This window comes from Oncorhynchus mykiss, chromosome 30 (genome assembly GCF_057628025.1).
Source record: "Oncorhynchus mykiss isolate SJ-2025 chromosome 30, ASM5762802v1, whole genome shotgun sequence".
NCBI classification, from domain to species: Eukaryota; Metazoa; Chordata; class Actinopteri; order Salmoniformes; family Salmonidae; genus Oncorhynchus; species Oncorhynchus mykiss.
Genome location: NC_143051.1, coordinates 36,117,017 through 36,140,166, shown reverse-complemented (window position 1 = coordinate 36,140,166; position 23,150 = coordinate 36,117,017). Strand labels below are relative to the sequence as shown.

The following is a 23,150-nucleotide window of genomic DNA, read 5'->3' as shown; positions in this document are numbered from 1 at the left end:
AATTGTGATTTTCATCTGTTGTGGCACAAGAGGAGTTCTGACTGAACTTTGATACACATTGAGAGAAAATCAATTTCACTGCATTTCCTTATTGTTTGATAGTATTTATGGAGCAAATTTACTATAGGATTGTTCTATTTATAATAGAAGAGTATCATATCACTTTATCTTGCCTTTGAAAGTCACCAAAAGCAATTGTTGAGTTTAGTTGCAGGTAGAATTTATTTATTTTTGCTAAATAACTTAGAATAACCCAATTTCCCCAAGAATAACGTATGATAATGAACAGAACACGAGATGAACACCAGCACCGTCTGGTATCACTTTCCCAGATCAGTTGAATATGGATGCAGCTCTATGATATCCGCAGAATGATGTGGGGGTAGGGTGCACGTCACACTCAGCATATACATGAATAAGCACCCTCTGTCTGTACCTTTAAACCAATATAGATTACTGTATCTGAGAGCCTTCATCACTCATGCAGTTTATCACTGTCCGCTCTGCACCCTGCCCTACCTATGTTGTCAGAGACGGTGTGTAATGGAAAGACAAACAGCCCAGGACAGTGACGAATGGTCCAGGGTTGGACACCCAAGATAAAAACGTATCTGTGTTTCATTTTTTATCAAAGGTCCGCGTTATCATTTTTTTAAAGTTAGTTTTTGCATTTTGTAGGGGGGGGGGATACCTAGTCAGTTTTACAATTGAATGCCTTCAACTGAAGTGTGTCTTCCGCATTTAAACCAACCCCTCTGAATCAGAGAGCTGCAAAGGGCTGTTTTAATCAACATCCACGTCTTCGGCGCCCGGGGACCTTGATAGAGTCTTTACCAAAAATTGTCAGTATGTGATCAAGAGGCAGCAGTTTAAACTGCTAGGCAACCCTAGGCCATAGTCTTAATACATATTTTCAATTGAAGGACAGATTTTGTAATATAATGTAAGCTTATGTTTCTGTGCAGGTAGCCTAATCCATATGTGCTGTATACACTACCATCAATTGGTGTTTGTGAAGGTACATTATGCCTGTAACAAATTATATTTATTGTCAGTTAGGCTTAGGTTGAAGTAGGGAAACAGATCTTGAATCAGTTGTTAAATAAAAACAATTAAAGTAAAAAGTAATCCCATTGGACTGAGAGCTTGTGGGGCCAGTCATGTGACGTCTTGGATCAACCAGTTCTTTGTGATAAGAATCTAGCAGTTATGTAAAAGAGAAAGTAAAGAAAGCTCCCAGTTTACCTTCATGTTGTTCTTTTGAAGATAACAAACTACAAAGTGTAAGAATGCACTTTTTTTCCTCTTCCAGCGAAGCCCTGGATCTTTCCTTGTTCCAGGTAAAAACGCCACACCTTCACAGAATGTTTTTCTATTTTGCTTCTACTGTATTGTATTATCCGTGTTTGCTCTCAGAGGCCAAGGCAAACAGGACAGGATCATCAGTGAAATGAAGCCCTCCTGATAACAAGATACAGTAGTTGTTACCTCAATTACAATATACAGTCGGGCTAGTGGTGTCAACCTAATGACTGTTATTCTATAAATCCATCAACAGTAAGAAGTATGTAAGGAGCCATGGACTGCCCTTTATCTAAAACAGAAGTTGGTTGGCATACAGCACACACACACACACACACACACACACACACACACACACACACACACACACACACACACACACACACACACACACACACACTTCCAAAGAACTACCATAACCAGAATTTTTTGAAATTAGAGGACCAGTTGTGCTTTTACTTTCGCAGTTCCATGCAAATAGGCACAACGAGTTCTGAGTGATGGGTTTTATGGTGTGTGAAGCAATGGTGGGCAATACACTGTCTGTGATGACTACTTAAAGCTTGTGACTCTACAAACTTATTGGATGCATTTTTAGTTCAGTTGGGTTGTTTCTGATTATTTTGTGCCCAATAAATATCAGCACCCCTACTTAAAAGTTTTTTTTTTTTTTTATATTTGGGGGGAAAATATATTACTTGTTAAACTAAATCTCTTTCTCTGAGCAATTGTGTTTGTATAAGATAATATAATTTCCAAATGTTTTGCTCAGTATTTAAATTATTTATTTTTATACGGTCATTATTGCTCATCTTTATCAAGGGTGTCGTGTGTTAATCTGGTATAATGACCTGTTAAATCCCCCATAAATACATAGTCACCACAAAGACACCCATCAATCAAAAATAATCATGGAAGAAAACACCTGTTGGATGTTCACCGTCCATGGCGTGTCAGAGTAAATGTTTGGTTTTGCTAGACTGGCTATGAATATTTTGTGAAATCTAACTCAGACTGACAGGTTTCTGATTAACCATGGCCGCTTCGCCTTACACCTAATAGTCTTGGGCAATTCCATGCCAGCACGGCTCAAAAATATTTTGCGTGTCTAAGATTGTTCTGGCAATTCTCACATAGAAACCTCATTGGTCGAAAGCATGTTTGATATGCTTTTTACATTTGCAACACAAACCATTTTTGAGAAAATGATGTCAACTAACGTGAATTCAACAAAGATGTTTACCTTGTCATTGGATTTAAGTTAATTTTTTTTTTTTTTTTTTTTTATTAAAAGGAGACTGGTGCCACTTTAATGTGTTCAATGAAGATGGTCCGGATGGCATTCCATTAAATTGTGACGTTGTGGTCCCACCCCTGCCCAGCTACAGACTGGAACAAGGGTAGGTGTAGAAGAAATTCTAAGTAATCAGGAGTAATCAGGAAGTTGGCCCTCATAACTTCCCCCTCTCCACAATAACTGCTCCATCCCTTTCTTCGCCAGGACGTGTTTTTCTCAGCTAGTGAGCTAATTTGTCACTGGTATTCTGAAAACAGACTGACCGACTGGTTTACTTGATGACTGCTGAACGGCCAGGCTGAAATAAGAAACAGAAGTTTATGCATAGCTGGATACTGAACAATGTGGAAAAGCCTTTGCGCAAAGAAATTCAAGAAGTTATCAAAGAACCTTAATGTAGTGAAACAATTAAAAAGCCTTTATTCTCTACGTCTTATACTGGCAAGAATATACATTTACTGACTAATTCTGAAGCTTACTGACTGGCTAAATGGTCATATATTGTATGTAACTGGCTAGTTAACAGGCATGCTAACTGACTTACTGTCTAGCTATCGTCATCTCTGCTCGACAACGTGCCAAAACTATGGCTCTTAATCCGGTTTGAGGTGTTTTTGTTCTGGTCAGAGGTGTGCAGTGGGGTTCTCCCTTGATGCGCACAGACTCTGAAAGCAAAGATCACGAGAGGAAACACAAACACTCTGAGTAGAGAGAGAGAGCGAGAGAGAGATCACTTGTGTAAACACCCTGAAAGGAGAGGAGAGACCACCTGAGAAAGAATGGGAGTAGTGGCCCAGTTTACTGTAACTATGCTGTTGACTGGAAGTGTGGTTTAATGTCGGGGGAGGTCCATCAGCCGATTGTTTCACCTTCATCAGGTGTGCCAGTACTCAGTCAGTCATCAACACATGGAGCCAATTCCTGTAAATCGATATAATTTCTAAGAATACATTTGTGGAAAACAGCAGTGTGGTCTTTTATCAGCATTTCAAACTATGTTCTGGCATAATGTAATTATAGAAATCATATTGAATTCAATTAATCAAATCCTATTTTATTTTCACATGCTTGTAGACCTTACAGTGAAATGCTTACTTACAAGCCTTTAACCAACAATGCAGTTTTAAGAAAAATACCCCCCAAAATTGTTTTCAATAAAAGTAACAAGTAATTAAAGAGCAGCAGTAAAATAACAATAGCGAGGCTATATACAGGGCGGTACCAGTACAGAGTCAATGTGCGGGGGCACCGGTTAGTCGAGGTAATTGAGGTAATATGCACATGTAGGTAGAGTTATTAAAGTGACTATGCATAGCTAATAACAGAGAGTAGCAGCAGCGTAAGAGTGGGGGATTCAAATAGTCTGGGTAGCTATTTGATTAGATGTTCAGGATTCTTATGACTTGGGGGTAGAAGCTTTTAGTAGCCTCTTGGACCTAGACTTGGCACTCCGGTACTGCTTGCCGTGCAGTAGTAGAGAGAACAGTCTATGACTGGTGTTGCTTGAGTCTTTTTAGGGCTTTCCTCTGACACCGCCTGGTATAGAGGTCCTGGATGGCAGGAAGCTTGGCCCCAGTGATGTACTGGGCCGTACGCACTACCCTCTATAGTGCCTTGCAGTCGGAGGCCGAGCAGTTGCCATACCAGGCAGTGATGCTACCAGGCAGTGATGCAACCCGTCAGGATGCTCTCGATGGTGCAGCTGTAGAACCTTTTGAGGATCTGAGGACCCATGCCAAATCTTTTCAGTCTCCTGAGGGGGAATAGGTTTTTTCGTACCCTCTTCACGACTGTCTTGATTACATACTATATGCGTACGCTGAAAGGTGGTAGCAATAGTTTCACAGATTTTCAAGAGAGCTGAATATCCACCAAGGTGACATCTTCTCAGAAGACATAATCCGCATTAAATGTTATTAGCACAATCATTCAATCATTATTAGCAAATTAGGTTTAGTCTGATGGTAAGTGATGCTGATTCTAGTGAACATCAGTGCATACTCTTAGTTCCTCTATTTTCTAAGAAAGTGAACTCAAGAGTTTTGAGTGGGCTGTCGTATGGGACTTTCTAGAGTTTGGTTATGAGTAAGAGAGGGCGAGAGTATGTGGGGGATTTGTGAGGGGGTGTCTGTGTGTGCCTTCATGTGAATGTGCAAATACAAGCATGTCGGATTTTTGAAGCGAGAAAATAGAAAACTCAAAAGACATCACCGTTTGAAAAACAACATGTGCTACATTTATTGCAAAAGTATCATGAAAATAATCTCTGACATAAAGTATCCACATATGATAACCTTGGTCCAAAAATAAACTACATAGACAAAACTACAAATGTGTATACAAAAACAATTATAATTCACACAGTATTAATGTTAGAACAGTTCCACCATTTTGGTTCTAGGTAACAGAAACCTTGGTGCGCATGGATCTATTTCTGGCTTTTTCCAGTGAGAGCAAAAACATACAGCTCTAGTATGAGGTACCTTTGTCAATAGTTTTGGTAAAATAACAAGAGCCGAGAGCCATTCACCTGAGTATATATTCACAGTGGTACTAGGAGCAGACTGAGTAAAGGGGAAAGTGCAGTACAGACTACATCGGGTTCATTCTCACAGACTTTATGGTTCATGCTCTGATTCGGATGACAATCGCATCTACAGTACCACCAGTATAGAGGACGAATTAAATAAAGCAGATATCGACAGTGGGTAGATAACAACTGAATCAAAGAGAAAGAGCTAGAAACGCAATGGTATTTCAGGATATATTCAAACAAATTCAAATGCAAGCACACTGTCTTAATGTTTTAACATTCAAAAAGACACACAAAAAAGAAGAAACAAACGTTTTTTCTTTTTATTGCTAGTTTCTGTGCAGAAGTATGTACCTCCAATACATCACTAAATGACTCACAGGAAGTCCTGAGAAGCTATTTGAATTGAACCGGAACATTCTAACATTCTGACTACTTTTAGTTTGCTTTCCTCTCTTGTTACATTACATTAGAATACACAATTTATGTTTGAAAAAGTTATGCTACATAAGTTAGACCTGTTTATCCTCATATTTGATTTGATTCTTGTTGTTTTTTTTGGCAAACGCAAATACATACACATAGTTTCAAGATCCCTGATCTACCCCTTTTTTTAGCAAAAATAAATAAATATACACAAAGATTGTCCGGTAATTAAACATTAGATATCGCAGTAATAGTCTGTGGCATTGGTCCAACGGTTTTCCCAAGAGTAAGCCTCCTTGGAAGTGTCAAGACGTAACATTACGTTAACAAGAAAAATAATCACTGAACTGAACAAATATAGCTGACAAACTCTCTCACACATTCCATGTAAAGTACACCTGTGGACCTGAGTGAAACTTCACGGCGATTAAGAAAACACCCTTAGTTAGGGTGGAAGTGCAATCACTGAACACACTGGCCATGTCTTTGAATAGTCTTTGTTTTGGTGCTGCCCTCTTATTGGCTTTCCATAGTCTCTCCTCCCCTCGAGGAAATACTTATTTTTTCCGTGACGACTTTATCGATTGTGCTCTGGCTTTTCAGGAGGTAGACCCTTAAAATGTTTCTCGTTCCTTACCCCTCCCCAAACGGGTAATTCTACTTTGCCTACTGCCCTTGCGTCTTCACCATTGGCCGGTTGTAGAGGCGTACAACACTAGCCCTCTCCTGATAGGCTGAAGTAGAAGTGTGCGATGACGTCGTGGGAGGAGCTGGGGCGTTAATGGCCGCCGTGAAGGCCTTGAGGAGTAGGGTGGCTTCACTCTGGTCCTCCTTGCCCTCTCGCCCTTCCAAGCTCCGGGCCACCCAGCGCTCCACTGCAGCTTCCAAATGGGCCGGTCCTGCCCCTTCAGGCAGCGTGTCCGCCTCGGGGCTGGTGTCAAAGCGCTCGACCAGCTCGCGGATGTGGGCGTGGGCATGTGAGCTGGCGTGGGCCTGGGCAGAGGCGGGGCAGCAGCTGCGCTGGTGGATGCGCAGCGAGAAGCGGTGGAGGAAGGCGTGGGCGCAGAGAGGGCAGCAGTGGGGGCGGTCGCGGGCGATGTGCAGGCGTCGGTGGAGCTTGAGGTGAATGTACTGGGTGAACTTGGTGCTACACAGCTTGCACTGGTAGGGCTTCTCACCCGAGTGGAGCCGCAGGTGGGTCCGGAGGTTGCTGGTGCTGCTGAAGCGCTTGTGACACACCTACATGAATAGGAACAGATGGATAGGAAAGTTCAGGTTAGGATGATGTTGTGATAGTGATATCATTAGAACAACTGGGTGAAACCAGGCTCCTGGGTTTCTGTGGTTGCGTGCTAGCAGGGTATGACCCGACACTCTTAGAAAAAAAGGTGCTATAAACCCATAGGAGAACCCTTTGAACAACCCTTTTTGGTTCCAGGTAGAACCCTTTTGGATCCAGGTAGAACCCTATTGGGTTCCATGTAGAAACCTTTCCCCAGAGAGTTCTACATGGAACCCGAAAAAGGATTGTTCAAAGAGTTCTCATATGGGGACAGCCGAAGAACCCTTTTTTCTATAAGTGTAGACTGCTTGTTTTGAGTTGGAGATCACTGAACCCTACCATGAAAATCAACACAGGACTGAGGTCATGATCACACCCACATAGTTATAAAAGAGTGTTCAACAAAAGCCCAGGGATTCCTTACATCACAAGGGCAGGGCAGGGTGAAATTCATACTGGCACGCAGGGGTGTGTGTGTGTGTGTGTGTTTTAGAGCTGAAGTAGACTGGAAAAAGCTGATCAAAACACAAACATACCGTGCACTCATGTGGTTTCTCTCCAGTGTGGACCAGGTGATGCTTCTGCAGGTGGGCTAGCTGGGTGAAGCTCTTCAGACAGAGGTGACACTGGAAGGGCTTCTCTCCACTGTGTACTCTCAGATGCACCTAAAATAAAAAAATGCCTCGGTTAGATAGGAACCCACAATAAGACAGGAATAGATTGGGCCACCAGAGAAACCAAAAGTACCACCTATAAGATCTATAAGATCCTCACCTTGAGGTTGGACAGCTGTCCGAAAGTCTTGATGCAGACGTTGCATTCGTACTTGATCTTGCCGTTCTGTTTCTTCAGGGGGTAGGGGAGGGATTTGTAGCCAGGGGCAGGTGGCGAGGGGCTGCTCTTTGGCATGTCCATGCTGAGGTTCATGGCCTCCTCACAGCCACAGGGTGACGGCAGGGGTGTCTGGTGCTCCTGCTTGGGAAGGGGAGAGAGCTCTGGGGTGGCTGGGGCCCCACAAGGAGGTGACATATTTGGGGTCCTCTCCTTCAGCCCTCCCTGAGTCGCTCCGGGGTAGGGCAGAGACACTGGGAGCAGACCAGGCTGGTGGGTCATGGAGGGGTGTGGAAGTCCATCGTTACTCGGATAGCTGCTGTACCGCAGAGGGCCTCTGGAGGGGAGCATCCCAGGGAAGGGTGGGGGGTACTGGGGGAGGAATAGGTGGGGGTAGTGGGGGCTGCTGTATGGGGGGAGAAGCTGGTAGGGGGGTTGAAGGGGTCTGGAGGGATGGTAGAGGGGGTAGGAGGACACTAGGCCCTCTCTGTGGCTGTAGAGCCCGTGGAGGTGAAGGTCGCGGGTCGGGGAGGGGGCGGTCGGGTGGCACTCTGGGAAGCCGTAGACATGAGATCCCAGATTGGGCTCTCGCTGGTCGGGTTGAGGAGAGGGGATGGGTCCCTGGTGGTCCTGGGTCACCTTCTCATTCTCTATCTTCTGGCTGAAGTCCATGATTTGGTCGTCTGGCGTGTCGGGCGGCGTGTCTCTTTCCAGCACCTCCACGTCAATTCTCTCCTCCCCTTCATCCTCTCTCTCGTCTTTCATCTCCTCCTTCTCTTCGGATTCTCTGACATCTCCGATAATGTGTTCTATAGAAGAAGAAAAACCCCAAGGTCAGACATAGTGGTTGGGTTTGAGTGTGTATGAAATACACTGTAAAGACAACGGTCAACCTTGCCAATCCACACAATAATACAACTTCCGTCCGTCCTTTGTGTTGACTTAATGAGCAATTTATTCACTTATCACTCTGCAATAGGACAGTATTGATGGACAAATGACAAAGTTCACAGTCTTAACGAAGTGAGAAGTGACTGTAGTGACGCACCACACTCGCACTCGGGCTCTCACATCCTCCCTAGCGCTCCCTCTTATGGTAAATGATGATGACGGTTTCAGTTTTTAGATGAAACTTCAAAAGAGTTCATGGTTTCTGTCTGGCAACGATGATAGCAATGTTTTCATTTTGATGTGTGGGTGTATGTGGGTATGTGTCATGTAGGATTTGTAGTAAAACAAAACGCTTTAATTTTGGGAGGGGGGGGGACGTTTCTGTCGCAAGGTTTCAAGTACCGCTCAAGCATCTTTCTCAGGACCGCAGGAAGAAATGCATTTGCCATTTAGTTAGCTTGTTTTAAGTCCTACTTATGTTTTATGTGAATAGCTGTGTGGCTTTTAACTAACTCATTACTCGCTGTTTAACAGAAATTGCCTTACAACCAGGATTAAAGGGAAAGTGAACCCACTGCAGGATACAATAGTGCATTAAACCGTGCATTAGTGATCATACCAAGCTTAGGCGTGAACTTTCAACTGTCACCCTTTAATTAGGCCTAGAAATTGATCAATTTAAACCAAATGTGTTTGGAGAGACTATTTAAGCTACTTTTATCCTTTATTGTTTTGTGTGAATTTAATTACTACAGTCTTTATCAGGGTTGTCCCCAAGTGCGGTGGAGTACACAGTAAAAAGGACTGTGTCAAAGCAGTTGGCATTGTAGCCTAGTCAACATTAGTCAACAGGTTGAATGACTGTGCAATGTAATTATAGTTGAAGAGGGCATGTCTCCTTACAGAGTTTCTGGCAACAAAACTAGTTGTCATATGAGTGGACAACTTGCCATACCTGAATGTACAGCTGACAATGACTCATGGACTTTACTTGACCAGGCATTGTTGAGATGACTTTTCTACTCCTTTTGAGAAGTTCCCTATGTTGTGTAAGGAAGAGTGAGTGTGTTTGTGTGTGTGGGTGAGCCGTCTCCTACATTGAGGCAGGTGTAGCCGTGTATTGTGTTTTGTCAGTAAGTCTCTCACCCAACCATGACTCAGGACATATTCCAGAACAATGCCATCCGCTCCAAAAAGGGGACAAGAAAGGAAATGGTTTCCGTCACACTCAGTCTCATTGTTTACCATCTAATGAACTCAGATCTTATCAATATGAGGGGGGAAAAAAATACTCCTTTGAAGACAATAATCATGAAAGTCTGTGATCGGACAAAAAAATGGCTCAACTTTGTGTCATCTTATCGAGCAGACACACACACACACAGAGATTTAAACCCCCTTTAAAAAAAAAAATCTGATATAGGTATGAAAAGAAAACTGTCTCGCTGTTCATCATCGTTTCCACCTAGAGACAAACATACACACCTGACTGTCTTTCACTACATTACCCTCTCACTCACTAACCGTTTTTCATTGAGTGTCATAACATAGAATAGGGCTTTATTTGTAGAGCCACAGAAAAGAGAGAGCTAGAGAGTAGATGGAAAAGCAATTCAAGGAGAGAGAAAGATGAGTGCAGAGGAGAGAAGAGTAGAGGATGGGAAAGACGAGGGGAGAGGGTAGAGGAGAAAGAAACAAGGAGAGGAGTTGAGGAGAGTGAATAGATGAGAGGAGGGCAACAACAACAACAACAACAACAACAACAACAAAAATCAAAGATGGCACTCACTTTGCTTGAGCTCGTCACCTGGTTGGCTGCACAGTCTCTGGGCGAAATCTTGGCTGTACCACACCAGCAGCTCCTGCTTGGGCTCCACGGGCCGGCTGGTGTAGAAGTAGACGTCACGGCCATTCTGGCACGCCACCAGGTTCTGTTCGGACAGCGAGTGCGCTGGGTTGACGTAGCGCATCCAGTTGCTGCGCTGCAAGTCATAGCCATCGATGAAGTGGTATAGCTGCCTGCCGTTATAGATCTGGGAGGGGAAAGAGGGGAGAGTGAAATAAGAATACAATGCAATAATAGAACACGCGCCCACGCTTGTATTTAAAACATAGTGTAACATCAGTTAGTACACAACTTTGTAACCGATTGACCTCTACTGTATTGTTGCATTCACTCATGACTGAAACGTTCACTGTAGCAGTTGAGCTGCTGAGCTGACAAAACATTGTCACAGTATGTCGATAGAAAGTGTAGTTCACCTCTGCCATGTACAGAACAGTCTCCTATGTCCTCTTCTAATGACCTGGTTCTTGTTCCACCTGGGTTGTTTCTTGAGTGTGTGTCCCGCGCACTGTGTGTGGGTTCCTGAACTACTGTCACTGTCTGGTGTGAAATCAACGCTGTCACTGCTTTTATCAGCTGCTAGTTAGACTGACGGGGAGGGGGCAGGGCAAAGAGTTTGAACGCATGCCCAGACAGACAGACAGACAGACAGACGTATTTTTTTCTCTCTCTCTTTCTCTTTCTTTCTCTCACACTCTGGTTGGGGGGGGTTTCTCTCAACATGCCCAGACTTGAATGGCTGCTTCCCACCAGGAGATACAGCATATCACAATAATGTCAACCATAGGAATTTCCATTACATTTCCTCACTTGCCAAGTTGTCAATCACTTATTATATACAGAGTGCCCTGTAATTGTTTTTACTGGCATCGCTTAATTAAGGAAATGTAAGAGGGGTTGTGTTGGCAGACCCAAACACACACAAATAGATGGTGGCACGTGCTCACAGGCACACACACTCACACACGTCACACACCTCCACACCTGTCCCGTGAGAGAGTGTTGACATACTCTCGAGGCGAGTCAGACTTTCACCAATTTGCAGTAGTAGGACAGGACGGATCGGGTTTACAGGAAATGCCAGAAGGAAGGTGAAAACGTAGGACAGAAATCCCTAACAGGGAAACGACTCAGAGAAAACTCCTGAATTAGGCAAGTGACCGCCGGGAGACAGAGAGAGGATGAGGGTGTGTGGGAATGAGAAGGAAGTGTGTATGAGAGAGAGAGAGAGAGATAGGGGAACACTAACAATCACTTCCTATATGTCATACTTGTTGAATGGGTTGAATGGGACTTGAGCGCTGGGAAGGATGCAATTGTTGCGTGCGTGTAAAGACACACAACTTCCCCAAAAATCTGTCCAAAACCCCTGAGTACCTATGGGCTTCTGAGCAATGCATTTTTTGTTTCCTTTTAGATGGGAAGTGACTGACTTGGTGTGAAACTGTTTTACCACTTTTGCTTCTTTTTCCAGGAATAATTGGAGAAGAATAACTAGGACGATTTTTGGGTCGAATCTCTTTTCCCCGCCTCTTTTGAGAAGTTCCCATATCTGCTTGTTAGGTAAGGTATTGAGATTTCTCCCCTAGAACCCACTGTATAATTTCATTCACCTGTTTTCATGGCTGTACTTACCAACCAGTTCTCACATTCTCACCTCAGAATTAGACGTTCAAACGTCAAATTTCGAAGTTGGTCCAAAGTCAAATTTGTGTGTAAGGCATTAAGTTCTGGCATTGACTCAGCATTTTTAAGTTTGGGGTTAAGTTCAGGAATTGACTACAAATTGTGAAGGCATTAACTCAGAATGGTTAAGGTACGGGCTAGGGGCTGGGATAGGCTTAAAACAAAACATATCACTGGATAAGCACGTGCAACCTTTGGAATCAGAGGCAGATGCTTACGCCCATCCACCATCCCTGTCCACAATGCCCTAGCAAAACCCAAATCTACTTGAGGGTGACAGCGCCCACTGTTGCCCCTAGTGGCCGGTTTCCACATCATCTCCCGACAGCTTGATGTCAAACCGTGTGTGTGTGAACGGTTATTCCGCTAACTTACCCTCCAGAAGTATTTCCTGTTGGCCTGTTTGGGGACGTTGTATTTGGTGTAGATGTCACCCTGCAGAGGTCCGAACCGAGTCCCCTGAGGAATGTACTCTTTGCTGAACACGCCTGTCACCTAAACACAAGACAATACATCATCAAACAGTTAGCCTTAGAACCAGATTTCAAGATGACACAAACAGATCTGGGACCCATGCTATCAAACATTAGAGTCAGTCAAACAGTGCCAGTTCCTTAAGACAGCTTTGACCATAGAAATAGAGTTATTAGAAGCATGAGGGTGCTGTCAATTTGCTGTGGCCTGAGGAACTTTTTCTGTTCTACCAATTTTTATTTTTATGGCCTTGACATGTTGACCCAGACAGGAGCTCTGATCTTCTCTCCAGAGCTCCAAGGTGACTCGATTTCTTCCTCTTGCCTAATGAGTTAAATGAATGAAGGGAATTGCACTTTCTCTGACCTGCTTCTCTCACCTGCTGACTGTCCTCATAAACGCCATTGACTTAAAGCCAATTTATGCTTGACCCGACAATGTGGTTGGAGGAGCCTCCGGAGCCATGCAGAGGCCAAATTGAGCTCTGTACCGCATCGCCGTGCACAGAGCAAGTGATTTAACAATGCGGAGGGGTCCGTATAGCTCTGCATTGACAGTATAAACACAAACTCATTTCCATGACAACTTACTTCACCGCAGCTCTGCTCTGCTCAGCAAAGCTCAAGAGGTATAAATTCCCTGACTTCTGCGGAGGCCGTGTTGCAGTGAAAGCTCTACGGCCGCCGCAGACGTTGGATTGACCATGCAGAGCCTTTTACAGGGACAGAGACAGAACATAAATGACCTAACTCAGCTCACCGCTGCCCCCGCTGGTGAGAATGACCACCTGTTTCTGTCGTGCCTGTCGTGCCTTTTTCTGGTACGTGCTCAATGTCTACACTCTGACTCGGAGTTTACCAGACTCAAGTTACACACTTATATGACATAAAGAAAAAGACGCATCCACAGTTAATTCAAGAGCTGGGAAAAGGAAACAGGGAAATAACTACGGTAGACTTAACTCTCTCCCCTGAGCCTTGACGGCCAGGAATAGCAACCTGACTCATACTTCAATAGGGATTCTTTAGAAAGTACTGGAAGTTTGAATAAGGCACAGGGGACACCCACGCTTGGCAGGGAGCATCGGTGAGACGCACCCATAGCTTGGGGGTCTTAAGGGGCTTTGTCTTGAAGATCTGTTGAGTCCTGGCCAGGGGGTGACGGAGGGTGAGACGAGAGTGAGTGTGACAGGGACATTGTGTGGCCCCGTTTTAGCGTGACTAATGACTGAGCTGCGACAGGGCTGCTGATTAACGACCGCTCAGCCAGGTTTATAAGAAGACGAGGAAGAAGGAGGGAGGGGGGAAGGAGTAGAGGAGTATCACTCGCTTCTTGACTGGACCACGCCACCACTCTCCCTCCCACCTTCCCCCCCTAACTGTCCCAGCTCGGAATAGGTCCTCTCGCAGCCAGGAAATACGGCCTGTGACGATGCCTGCCCTGCGCCCCAAACGAAAGTTAATCGTTGGAGACTAACCTACTTACCCACCTCCTCCCCTCACCCGCTCAGTCCCGCTCAGTCGTCCCCCCTCCCCCCCCCCCCTCTCTTGGCACACTTAGGAGTTACGAAGAGCGTTGGAAGGAGGAGAGAAGGAGGAGTGGAAGGGTGGAGTGACCCCTCTTCTACTCTGACCAGCCAAATCCTTCCATTCATGGTCTTACGTGTGGCCTCAGCTGTTTACTGGAATGGCTTCCCACTAGATGATGGAACATTGCTGCGGGGACTTGCTTCCATTCAGCCACAAGAGCATTAGTGAGGTCGGGCACTGATGTTGGGCTTTTAGGCCTGGCTCGCCGTCGGCGTTCCAATTCAGCACAAAAGTGTTTGATGGGGTTGAGGTCAGGGCTCTGTGCAGGCCAGTCAAGTTCTTCCACACTGATCTCGACAAACCATTTCTGTATGGACCTCACTTTGTGTACAGGGGCATTGTCATGCTGAAACAGGAAAAGGCCTTCCACAAACTGTTCCCACAAAGTTGAAAGCACAGAATTGTCTAGAATGTCATTGTATGCTGTTGCATAAAATATTTCCCTTCACTGGATCTAAGGGGCCTCACCTGAACCATGAAAAACAGCCACAGACCATTATTCCTCCTTCACCAAAAAGTATAGTTGGCATTATGCATTGGGGCAGGTAGCGTTCTCCTAGCATCCGTCAAACCCCGATTCGTCCGTTGGATGGTGAGGCGTGATTCATCACTCCAGAGAATGCGTTTCCGCTGCTCCAGAGTCTAATGTCGGGGAGCTTTACACCACTCCTGCCAACTCTTGGCATTGCGCATTGTGATCTTTCTGTTAGTCAATAATTACTTGGTGAACAACTGAAAGAATCCCAGAATTCAAAAAGTAGTGCTTTTGCATAATCGGCAATCGCCATGACTAAACAATGACTGGTAACAAACAATGGTTGGCAAGGACTAATAAGTACGTGTGAAGTCCCGATAGGTAGTTCATAGGTTTTATTTTTAATTAAATTGTCATGTGTCTGTTTCCTGTTGATTGACACACCCTCTGGCACTGTGACCTTTATCGGGAAAAACACACACACACACACACACACACACACACACACACACACACACACACACACACACAAAGGTAAGATTCCAAGACATAAAATGGACATAATGCCATTATCAGAAAGGGAAACTTCTCTGAGGGTACACAGCTAGCCTTACCAAAAGACTGTGACATGTTTGGAATACTTTACATGTGTGTTTTAGTGAGACACTCATATAAAAAAAAGTTGTGCTTACAAGTGCAAGTAATGTAGCCGTCTTGCATGCAAGTACAGTAGAGTTGAGGGTCACTTTGCCTCTGCTGAAACAGGAAAAGAGCTCTCACAACCTGGTGTGAAAGTGAAGTCTTGCACTGTGTATTCAACTTGCTACATCTGGTTTGGCTGATGGTTTGTGTTTGTGAGGGTGGAAGGAGACTAACAAAGTCACAAAAAACCTTACCATGCGTTCATAACCACAGTTTTCACACCTCTCGCAGGCCTAGGCAGAAAAAGCAGCAGAGAGGGGAAGAGAAGAGACGCTCACAGCTAAAGGAGGGACATCTAAGAGTTGCTTGGGTGAAAATACTGAGAGAAGGAGGAAGGTACCGTATGCTCACTTAACCACACGAAAAGTGAAGAAGACGGAGAGTGAGAAAAGTGAGAAGTGTGCGAGAGATAATTACAACCTGTTTTTCCCCCCCAAAAGAGAGAGACATCTCTTCTGCCACAATTGTAAGTTCACTTTTCACAAGAGCGCGGTGTACATTTTAGGACTCTAGTGAGTCATAATAGGGCCATGCCAGTCAGCTGATTCACTGACACTCATAGCCTGGACATATGGTGTAGAAGGCTGATTCACTGACACTCATAGCCTGGACATATGGTGTAGAAGGCTGATTCACTGACACTCATAGCCTGGACATATGGTGTAGAAGGCTGATTCACTGACACTCATAGCCTGGACATATGGTGTAGAAAGCTGATTCACTGACACTCATAGCCTGGACATATGGTGTAGAAGGCTGATTCACCTAAATGGAGGAAAACGAGGGGTGGAGATGGGAGGGGGAAGGAGGGCCAGAGCGGGAACTGTTGATGTGATTTTACGGCTCAGGTTGGATCTCCTGGATGCAGCTGTGCTGGTCCCTGACCTCTTGTTAAGTAGGTGGATGACTACCACGGGGTCAAGATACCATGAGCCTTATGCCTGTTTGTGGTAGGAAGATCCTGGCAGTGAAGAAACTAAGGTGATTGTGATGCGGTATGGAAAAGACACATAATGACAAGGTATTTGTTTCAGTATTGCAGCGACCTGTTCACGGAAATATGTGTGCGTGTTGACCCAGAGACGTGATTGGAGTACTGACCTAGAGACTTGGTAACGGTAAAGAGGCTCTGCGTTTTTACCGGCACACACACGACATGGCCATTGTAACACTGAGCAGAGCAGGAATGGAATGGAGCAACTCTTGCTTGCACCAAACACGAGCCTTGGCCACAACTTGTCATTGACCGCGGGCTGTCCCAGATTCATTAAGACTTAATCAATAGAGTATGTAAGAAAGACATTGTGCATCACAGTAAAATGTCAATACGCAAACATGCGCTTGGCTGTGAACGTGTACTGTATTCCCCTCCTGGTTCTAAATCTGGCCCAGAAATGCTGATTTAAATGTGACTTCTATTAAAGTTCCTACCTCATTCTCTGTGCTGTACTCAAAGGTGAGGTTCCGGGGTATGGACGTCATGGCTTTGGGCACACCGAAGCTGGGGTCCGACACCTGGTCAGGGACAATGTAGGTGCAGTTGAGGGCAAAGTCGTCCTCTCGCCACTCACTCATATCTGGGGCTGTCTCCAGCTTCATCTTAACACTCTTTGTGTTGATCCTCTCTTCCCCGCTGGACTTGGTTTGGGTTGGGGTGCGTCGGTACGGTGTTACTTCGGTGATACTTCGGTTTTTCATGGGGGCCCTCGTCTTTAGATGCGTTGGTTAAAGCTTGAGGTCTGGAAGAGAGAAAAGGGAGAGAAATTAGTGGAATTCCTTTGCCTTGCTTCTTGTTGTCACTTGTCATTGTCACTTGATAAGCAACGCACTGTACTGTGAGAATTGATTGAAAGTGACTTAATCCCACTGCATGATAGGGTGTTGACAATGTTTGTCGTCGTCAATATAATCCACGGAGCAGCAATATATAGCAAAAAAGGCAACAGAACCACTGAATGACAAAATGATCAGCAATGTAATTCAGCCAAAACATCATCAAGCTCATAAGTTATTGTTCAATACCGGAACTATGAATCAAGTCAACATGCTTAATTTCACCAAAAATCTATGCAGCTTTTCCATTCAACCCAGCAAAAATATTCAACATATTCCAAGCCCCAATATTAATCTGAATATCGGATGATCAAATCCAATCCAAATCCTAGTCCATCAAGTAAGTGTAAACAAGTCAACTCCATTTCTCAACCCCCCGTTGATGACCATGAGCTATTTTCCCAATCCAAACTCAATCAAACCCAAGAGGTCAAGCCCATTCGGTGTTGTTCATTCACGGTTCATTCACTCAGCATTGACTCGAATACAAAAGTTCACGATTACTGTATTTGACATATTGCTTAAACACCTTCCTTCTAAAAAAAAAAAAAAAAAAAGGATTGTCATTCAGGCACAAAATAGGATGCAGTTGACAATTACTTTTAGACAACCATTTTGCTGTGGGAACATCATCTCTTTGGTAAGGTCATCCCTCTCCGCCTCCCTTTCTCTTGTCTTCTACTATTTCCAGTGTCACTCTCGCTTGTTTTTTCCAGGAATTCCTCCCTGTAAGATCCTTCGGGTATCCAGGCTGTGCCCACTTTGCCTCTGCCACCAAAACTCCCGAGCCACCGTTGGGCAATGCTTTTTTACCCCATCCTCTCGTCCAATGAGAAGCCGCCGTTGGTCATGTGACTGAGAGGATTAGTTGGACGTGCGACCAATTGACACATAACTGGTGGCTTTGGACAGTTGCCTGAATGTGACCATGCACACACACACACAAAGGAACACCCCGGGGCCCACGTAAGACATCTGAATTAATGAAAGAAAGAATAGCAGATGGCTGGCTTGTGGCCACTGACAAAGACACTGATAGACTTTTGCGTGGTTTGACCCTTAACGAGCAATCTGATCTGGTGGAACAACGTCCTCAGCCTACAACATCTTGGTCTCCTCAATCCCCCAGGTCACACACACACATACTTTAAAAAAATTCATAATAAAACATCTAGGTGTAAAGGACCCTGAACGGTCACACACAAGTACACACACACACTTCAAATATTTTATTTGGATTCACAATAAAGCACAGAGGTGCAAAGGATCATCAGTGGTCATACGTTTGGAGGGTGAGTGTGAACTTGGAGGGTTCTTCAGAAGGACGATCAAAGTTCACACACGTGCACGCGCAAACCATCAACCTGCCTTGTAACAGGAGTGCGTGAAAGAGCATATTAGAGACACCTATTTCCCTCGGATTACACAGATCCACAAAGAATTCGAAAACAAACCCAATTTTGATAAACTCCCATATCTACTGGGTGAAATATCACAGTGTGCCATCACAGCAGCAAGATTTGTGACCTGTTGCCACAAGAAAAGGTCAACCAGTGAAGAACAAACACCATTGTAAATACAACCCATATTTATGCTTGTTTATTTTCCATTTTGTACTTTAACCATTTGTACATTGTCACAGCACTGTATATATACATAATATGACTTTTGTAATGTCTTTATTCTTTTGGAACTTCTGTGAGTGTAATGTTTACTGTTAATTTGTATTATTTATATCACTTTTGTATATGATCTACTTCACTTGCTTTGGCAATGTTAACATATGTTTCCCATGACGATAAAGCCCCTTTAATTGAATTGAATTGAAAGAGAGAGGGTCAGCACCTCAGATGAGCTTCCCTTTCGGTTCAGTCTACTTTGAACAACTGTCCTCTGTTTAGAGAGTTAGGTCGCCTGTGCTCCACACTAAAGGTAGCCAGGCCAGGAAAACAACATGTGAAAGCTGTAAATAAAATAGAATCTGAATTTTTCAATACTCAAAGTTACAACGAGCCAGTGACATCCATTGTATGGTGAAATGACTGTAAAATGTTGTAAGATCTTACTGGATTACTGGAAGAGGGGAGTCAATGTAGAATTCTATGCCTCTAGGTTGATTCCTCAAGATTTTTACAGGAAAACCTCGGGAACTGAACGAATATAAAATCCATTTTAAAAATCATGCAAAAATGAAGTCGTTAGGACATCTTACGCTGAAATATATACATATGAAAATATTATTTCTATATAGTTCATAAATAGTTGATCATGTTTATTTATATAGTTTGGATTATAAGAAGGACTTCCTGTATTTGATTTGATGAATCTTATGCGTACATGTGTTGTGTTGGGGTATAGGGCATGTGCGCATATTATGCGTATATATTTCTGGCTAGTCCCACTGCAACACATGGACATCGGGTTGTGGCATAGACATCCTGTGAGGTGACGGAACTCCAATCTCAGCTGTACTGTATTTGTCTAACACCTTCAAGACCGAGGATTTTTGGTAACACTTTCGATGAACCATCAGTGTTATTAAGTGTTATTAATGCTTGTACAGGGTACAGGCCTCTATGATGCCTTATAGCAAGGTTTTTTGGTCACACTTTCTTTTTAGAGCCTGGCTGATATATATATATATATATATATATATATATATATATATATATATACAGTGCCTTGCGAAAGTATTCGGCCCCCTTGAACTTTGCCACCTTTTGCCACATTTCAGGCTTCAAACATAAAGATATTAAACTGTATTTTTTTGTGAAGAATCAACAACAAGTGGGACACAATCATGAAGTGGAACGACATTTATTGGATATTTCAAACTTTTTTAACAAATCAAAAACTGAAAAATTGGGCGTGCAAAATTATTCAGCCCCCTTAAGTTAATACTTTGTAGCGCCACCTTTTGCTGCAATTACAGCTGTAAGTCGCTTGGGGTATGTCTATCAGTTTTGCACATCGAGAGACTGACATTTTTTCCCATTCCTCCTTGCAAAACAGCTCGAGCTCAGTGAGGTTGGATGGAGAGCATTTGTGAACAGCAGTTTTCAGTTCTTTCCACAGATTCTCGATTGGATTCAGGTCTGGACTTTGACTTGGCCATTCTAACACCTGGATATGTTTATTTTTGAACCATTCCATTGTAGATTTTGCTTTATGTTTTGGATCATTGTCTTGTTGGAAGACAAATCTCCGTCCCAGTCTCAGGTCTTTTGCTGACTCCATCAGGTTTTCTTCCAGAATGGTCCTGTATTTGGCTCCATCCATCTTCCCATCAATATTAACCATCTTCCCTGTCCCTGCTGAAGAAAAGCAGGCCCAAACCATGATGCTGCCACCACCATGTTTGACAGTGGGGATGGTGTGAGCTGTGTTGCTTTTACGCCAAACATAACGTTTTGCATTGTTGCCAAAAAGTTCCATTTTGGTTTCATCTGACCAGAGCACCTTCTTCCACATGTTTGGTGTGTCTCCCAGGTGGCTTGTGGCAAACTTTAAACAACACTTTTTATGGATATCTTAAAGAAATGGCTTTCTTCTTGCCACTCTTCCATAAAGGCCAGATTTGTGCAATATACGACTGATTGTTGTCCTATGGACAGAGTCTCCCACCTCAGCTGTAGATCTCTGCAGTTCATCCAGAGTGATCATGGGCCTCTTGGCTGCATCTCTGATCAGTCTTCTCCTTGTATGAGCTGAAAGTTTACAGGGACCGCCAGGTCTTGGTAGATTTGCAGTGGTCCTTCAATTTCAATATTATCGCTTGCACAGTGCTCCTTGGGATGTTTAAAGCTTGGGAAATCTTTTTGTATCCAAATCCGGCTTTAAACTTCTTCACAACAGTATCTCGGACCTGCCTGGTGTGTTCCTTGTTCTTCATGATGCTCTCTGCGCTTTTAACGGACCTCTGAGACTATCACAGTGCAGGTGCATTTATACGGACTCTTGATTACACACAGGTGGATTGTATTTATCATCATTAGTCATTTAGGTCAACATTGGATCATTCAGAGATCCTCACTGAACTTCTGGAGAGAGTTTGCTGCACTGAAAGTAAAGGGCCTGAATAATTTTGCACGCCCAATTTTTCAGTTTTTGATTTGTTAAAAAAGTTTGAAATATCCAATAAATGTCGTTCCACTTCATGATTGTGTCCCACTTGTTGTTGATTCTTCACAAAAAAATACAGTTTTATATCTTTATGTCTGAAGCCTGAAATGTGGCAAAAGGTCGCAAAGTTCAAGGGGGCCAAATACTTTCGCAAGGCACTGTATATATATATATATATATATATATATATATATATATATATATATATATATATATATATATAGTTTCATCTATATTATCGGACGATATTGGCCTTTTACCGGTATATTGATATCGGCCGATAATTCTGCCGATAACCGATATTCAATAAATGAATCTCATGCTTATCTGAACACTAGCGCCCATTCTCGTTGTCATTATTGTCACAATGTAAGAAATCAACATTTGAAGAAATTTCTTGGACAATTACTCTTTCGGATGGAAATTTAAGAACTTGGTGTGGAAATATTTTACTTTTCAATTTCCCTGCTGTAAAACACAAAATCTGCAAATATATCGGTATCGGTAAGTTTTCTTGTAATTGGTAGTTACAGTCTTGTCCCATTGCTACAACTCCCATACGAACTCGGGAGAAGGGAAGGTCGAGAGCCATGTGTCCTCCGAAACACGACCCCGCCAAGTCTCACTGCTTCTTGACACACTGCTCACTGCCGCACCAATGTGTCAGAGGAAGCATCGTCCAACTGGCGACCGTGTCAGCGGGCATGCGCCTGGCCCACCACAGGAGTCACTAGAGCGTGATGGGACAAGGACATCCCGTTCGGCCGAACCCCCCCTTAACCCGGACGACGCTGGGCCAATTGTGCGCCCCCTCATGGGTCTCCCGGTCGCGGCCAGCTGCCACTCAGCCTGGAATCACACCAGGATCTGTAGTGACACAGCTGTGCTGTGCCACTCGGGAGGCGGTATCGGTAAGTTTTGTCCCACAAAAAATATGAATCATTGTCGGACCCCAAAGAAAACATATAGGTTGGGCTCTACTTTCTATGAACCACCAGTGTTATTAAGTGTTAGTAGTACTTGTATAGGATACACGCCTATAGCATGTCTCATAGCAAGTCTAACAATTCACTACAGAGTGCTAGAATCACTTTAAGCAAATTGATAACACAGATGGTTCACGGTGAGAAACAGAATCAATTAAGAACCACCCCCCAAAAAATATTTCAGAATCCCAGAAATGTTGGTCAATAAAGTTGGATTTTGTATATACAGGAACTTCCTTAATGCATGGGGAAATGAAGAAGAAGAAAAAACGGTGTTCATGTGGTTGTTAGTGTCAATGGTCAATATGTCATACAATCACTCAATAAGACCTCCTAGGCTTCATGAATTCCCATGGGATCAGTGCAACATATCCTCTAGGGTGAGAGTCAGGATAATTAACTCCTCCACGTAGGTCTTCCTACGCATGCATATTTACAGCGGAGAGAAAGGCGGAACACCCTTTGTCGTGCTTATGAGTGTTGTGTTGGGGTTCGGGGCATGTGTGCATATTATGTCCATATATTTCTAAAGCATTTCCCTGCTTGCGTTGGGTAGCATTTAGTTGACTTCACTAGAAGTATATACAGTATATTTATGTATGTTTCTTTGTCCTGCATGTCACTGTGTGTCTGTCTGTCTAGCACCACCTGTTCCTAACTTGCCCAGTGAAACGGTAGCTAAATTGGCTGCCATCTGGCAAACTTCTATTCGAGGAGTGCTGGGCGCTTCACTGGTGCGTGTGTATGAGGGAGTTGGGGGGGGGGGGGTTGGGGGGGACCCTAAAGTTCTCTAAGCTTCTTTGCCCCGGCGGCTAATTTCTGTAATAAGCAGACTGTCTGAGATGAGGCTCAGGACAGGGAGGCTCAGCGTGATG

General features: G+C 43.9%; 1 protein-coding gene and 1 long non-coding RNA gene across 3 annotated transcripts; one reads left to right on the top strand and one right to left on the bottom strand.

Moving 5' to 3' along the window:
• Positions 1–1,189: 1,189 nt before the first annotated feature.
• Positions 1,190–16,769, top strand: LOC149970284 (uncharacterized). Its single transcript, XR_016493636.1, has 4 exons — positions 1,190–1,340; positions 2,597–2,702; positions 11,883–11,971; positions 15,566–16,769. It is a non-coding gene; the product is annotated as an uncharacterized LOC149970284 (long non-coding RNA).
• On the bottom strand, positions 4,813–17,952 carry LOC110511601 (PR domain zinc finger protein 1). Of its 2 annotated transcripts, XM_036971424.2 has the most exons (7): positions 17,768–17,952; positions 16,766–17,073; positions 12,470–12,589; positions 10,352–10,595; positions 7,615–8,480; positions 7,377–7,505; positions 4,813–6,797 (listed from the first exon to the last, which is right to left on the bottom strand). In XM_036971424.2, exons 2-7 carry the CDS (start codon positions 17,030–17,032, stop codon positions 6,225–6,227), a joined length of 2,199 nt encoding a protein of 732 aa, XP_036827319.2. In that variant the 5' UTR covers positions 17,033–17,073; positions 17,768–17,952; the 3' UTR covers positions 4,813–6,224. The 2 variants fall into 2 exon arrangements, with proteins under 2 accessions (XP_036827319.2, XP_036827321.2); XM_036971426.2 differs by lacking the exons at positions 12,470–12,589; positions 16,766–17,073; positions 17,768–17,952 and adding an exon at positions 10,825–10,998.
• Positions 17,953–23,150: the final 5,198 nt, after the last annotated feature.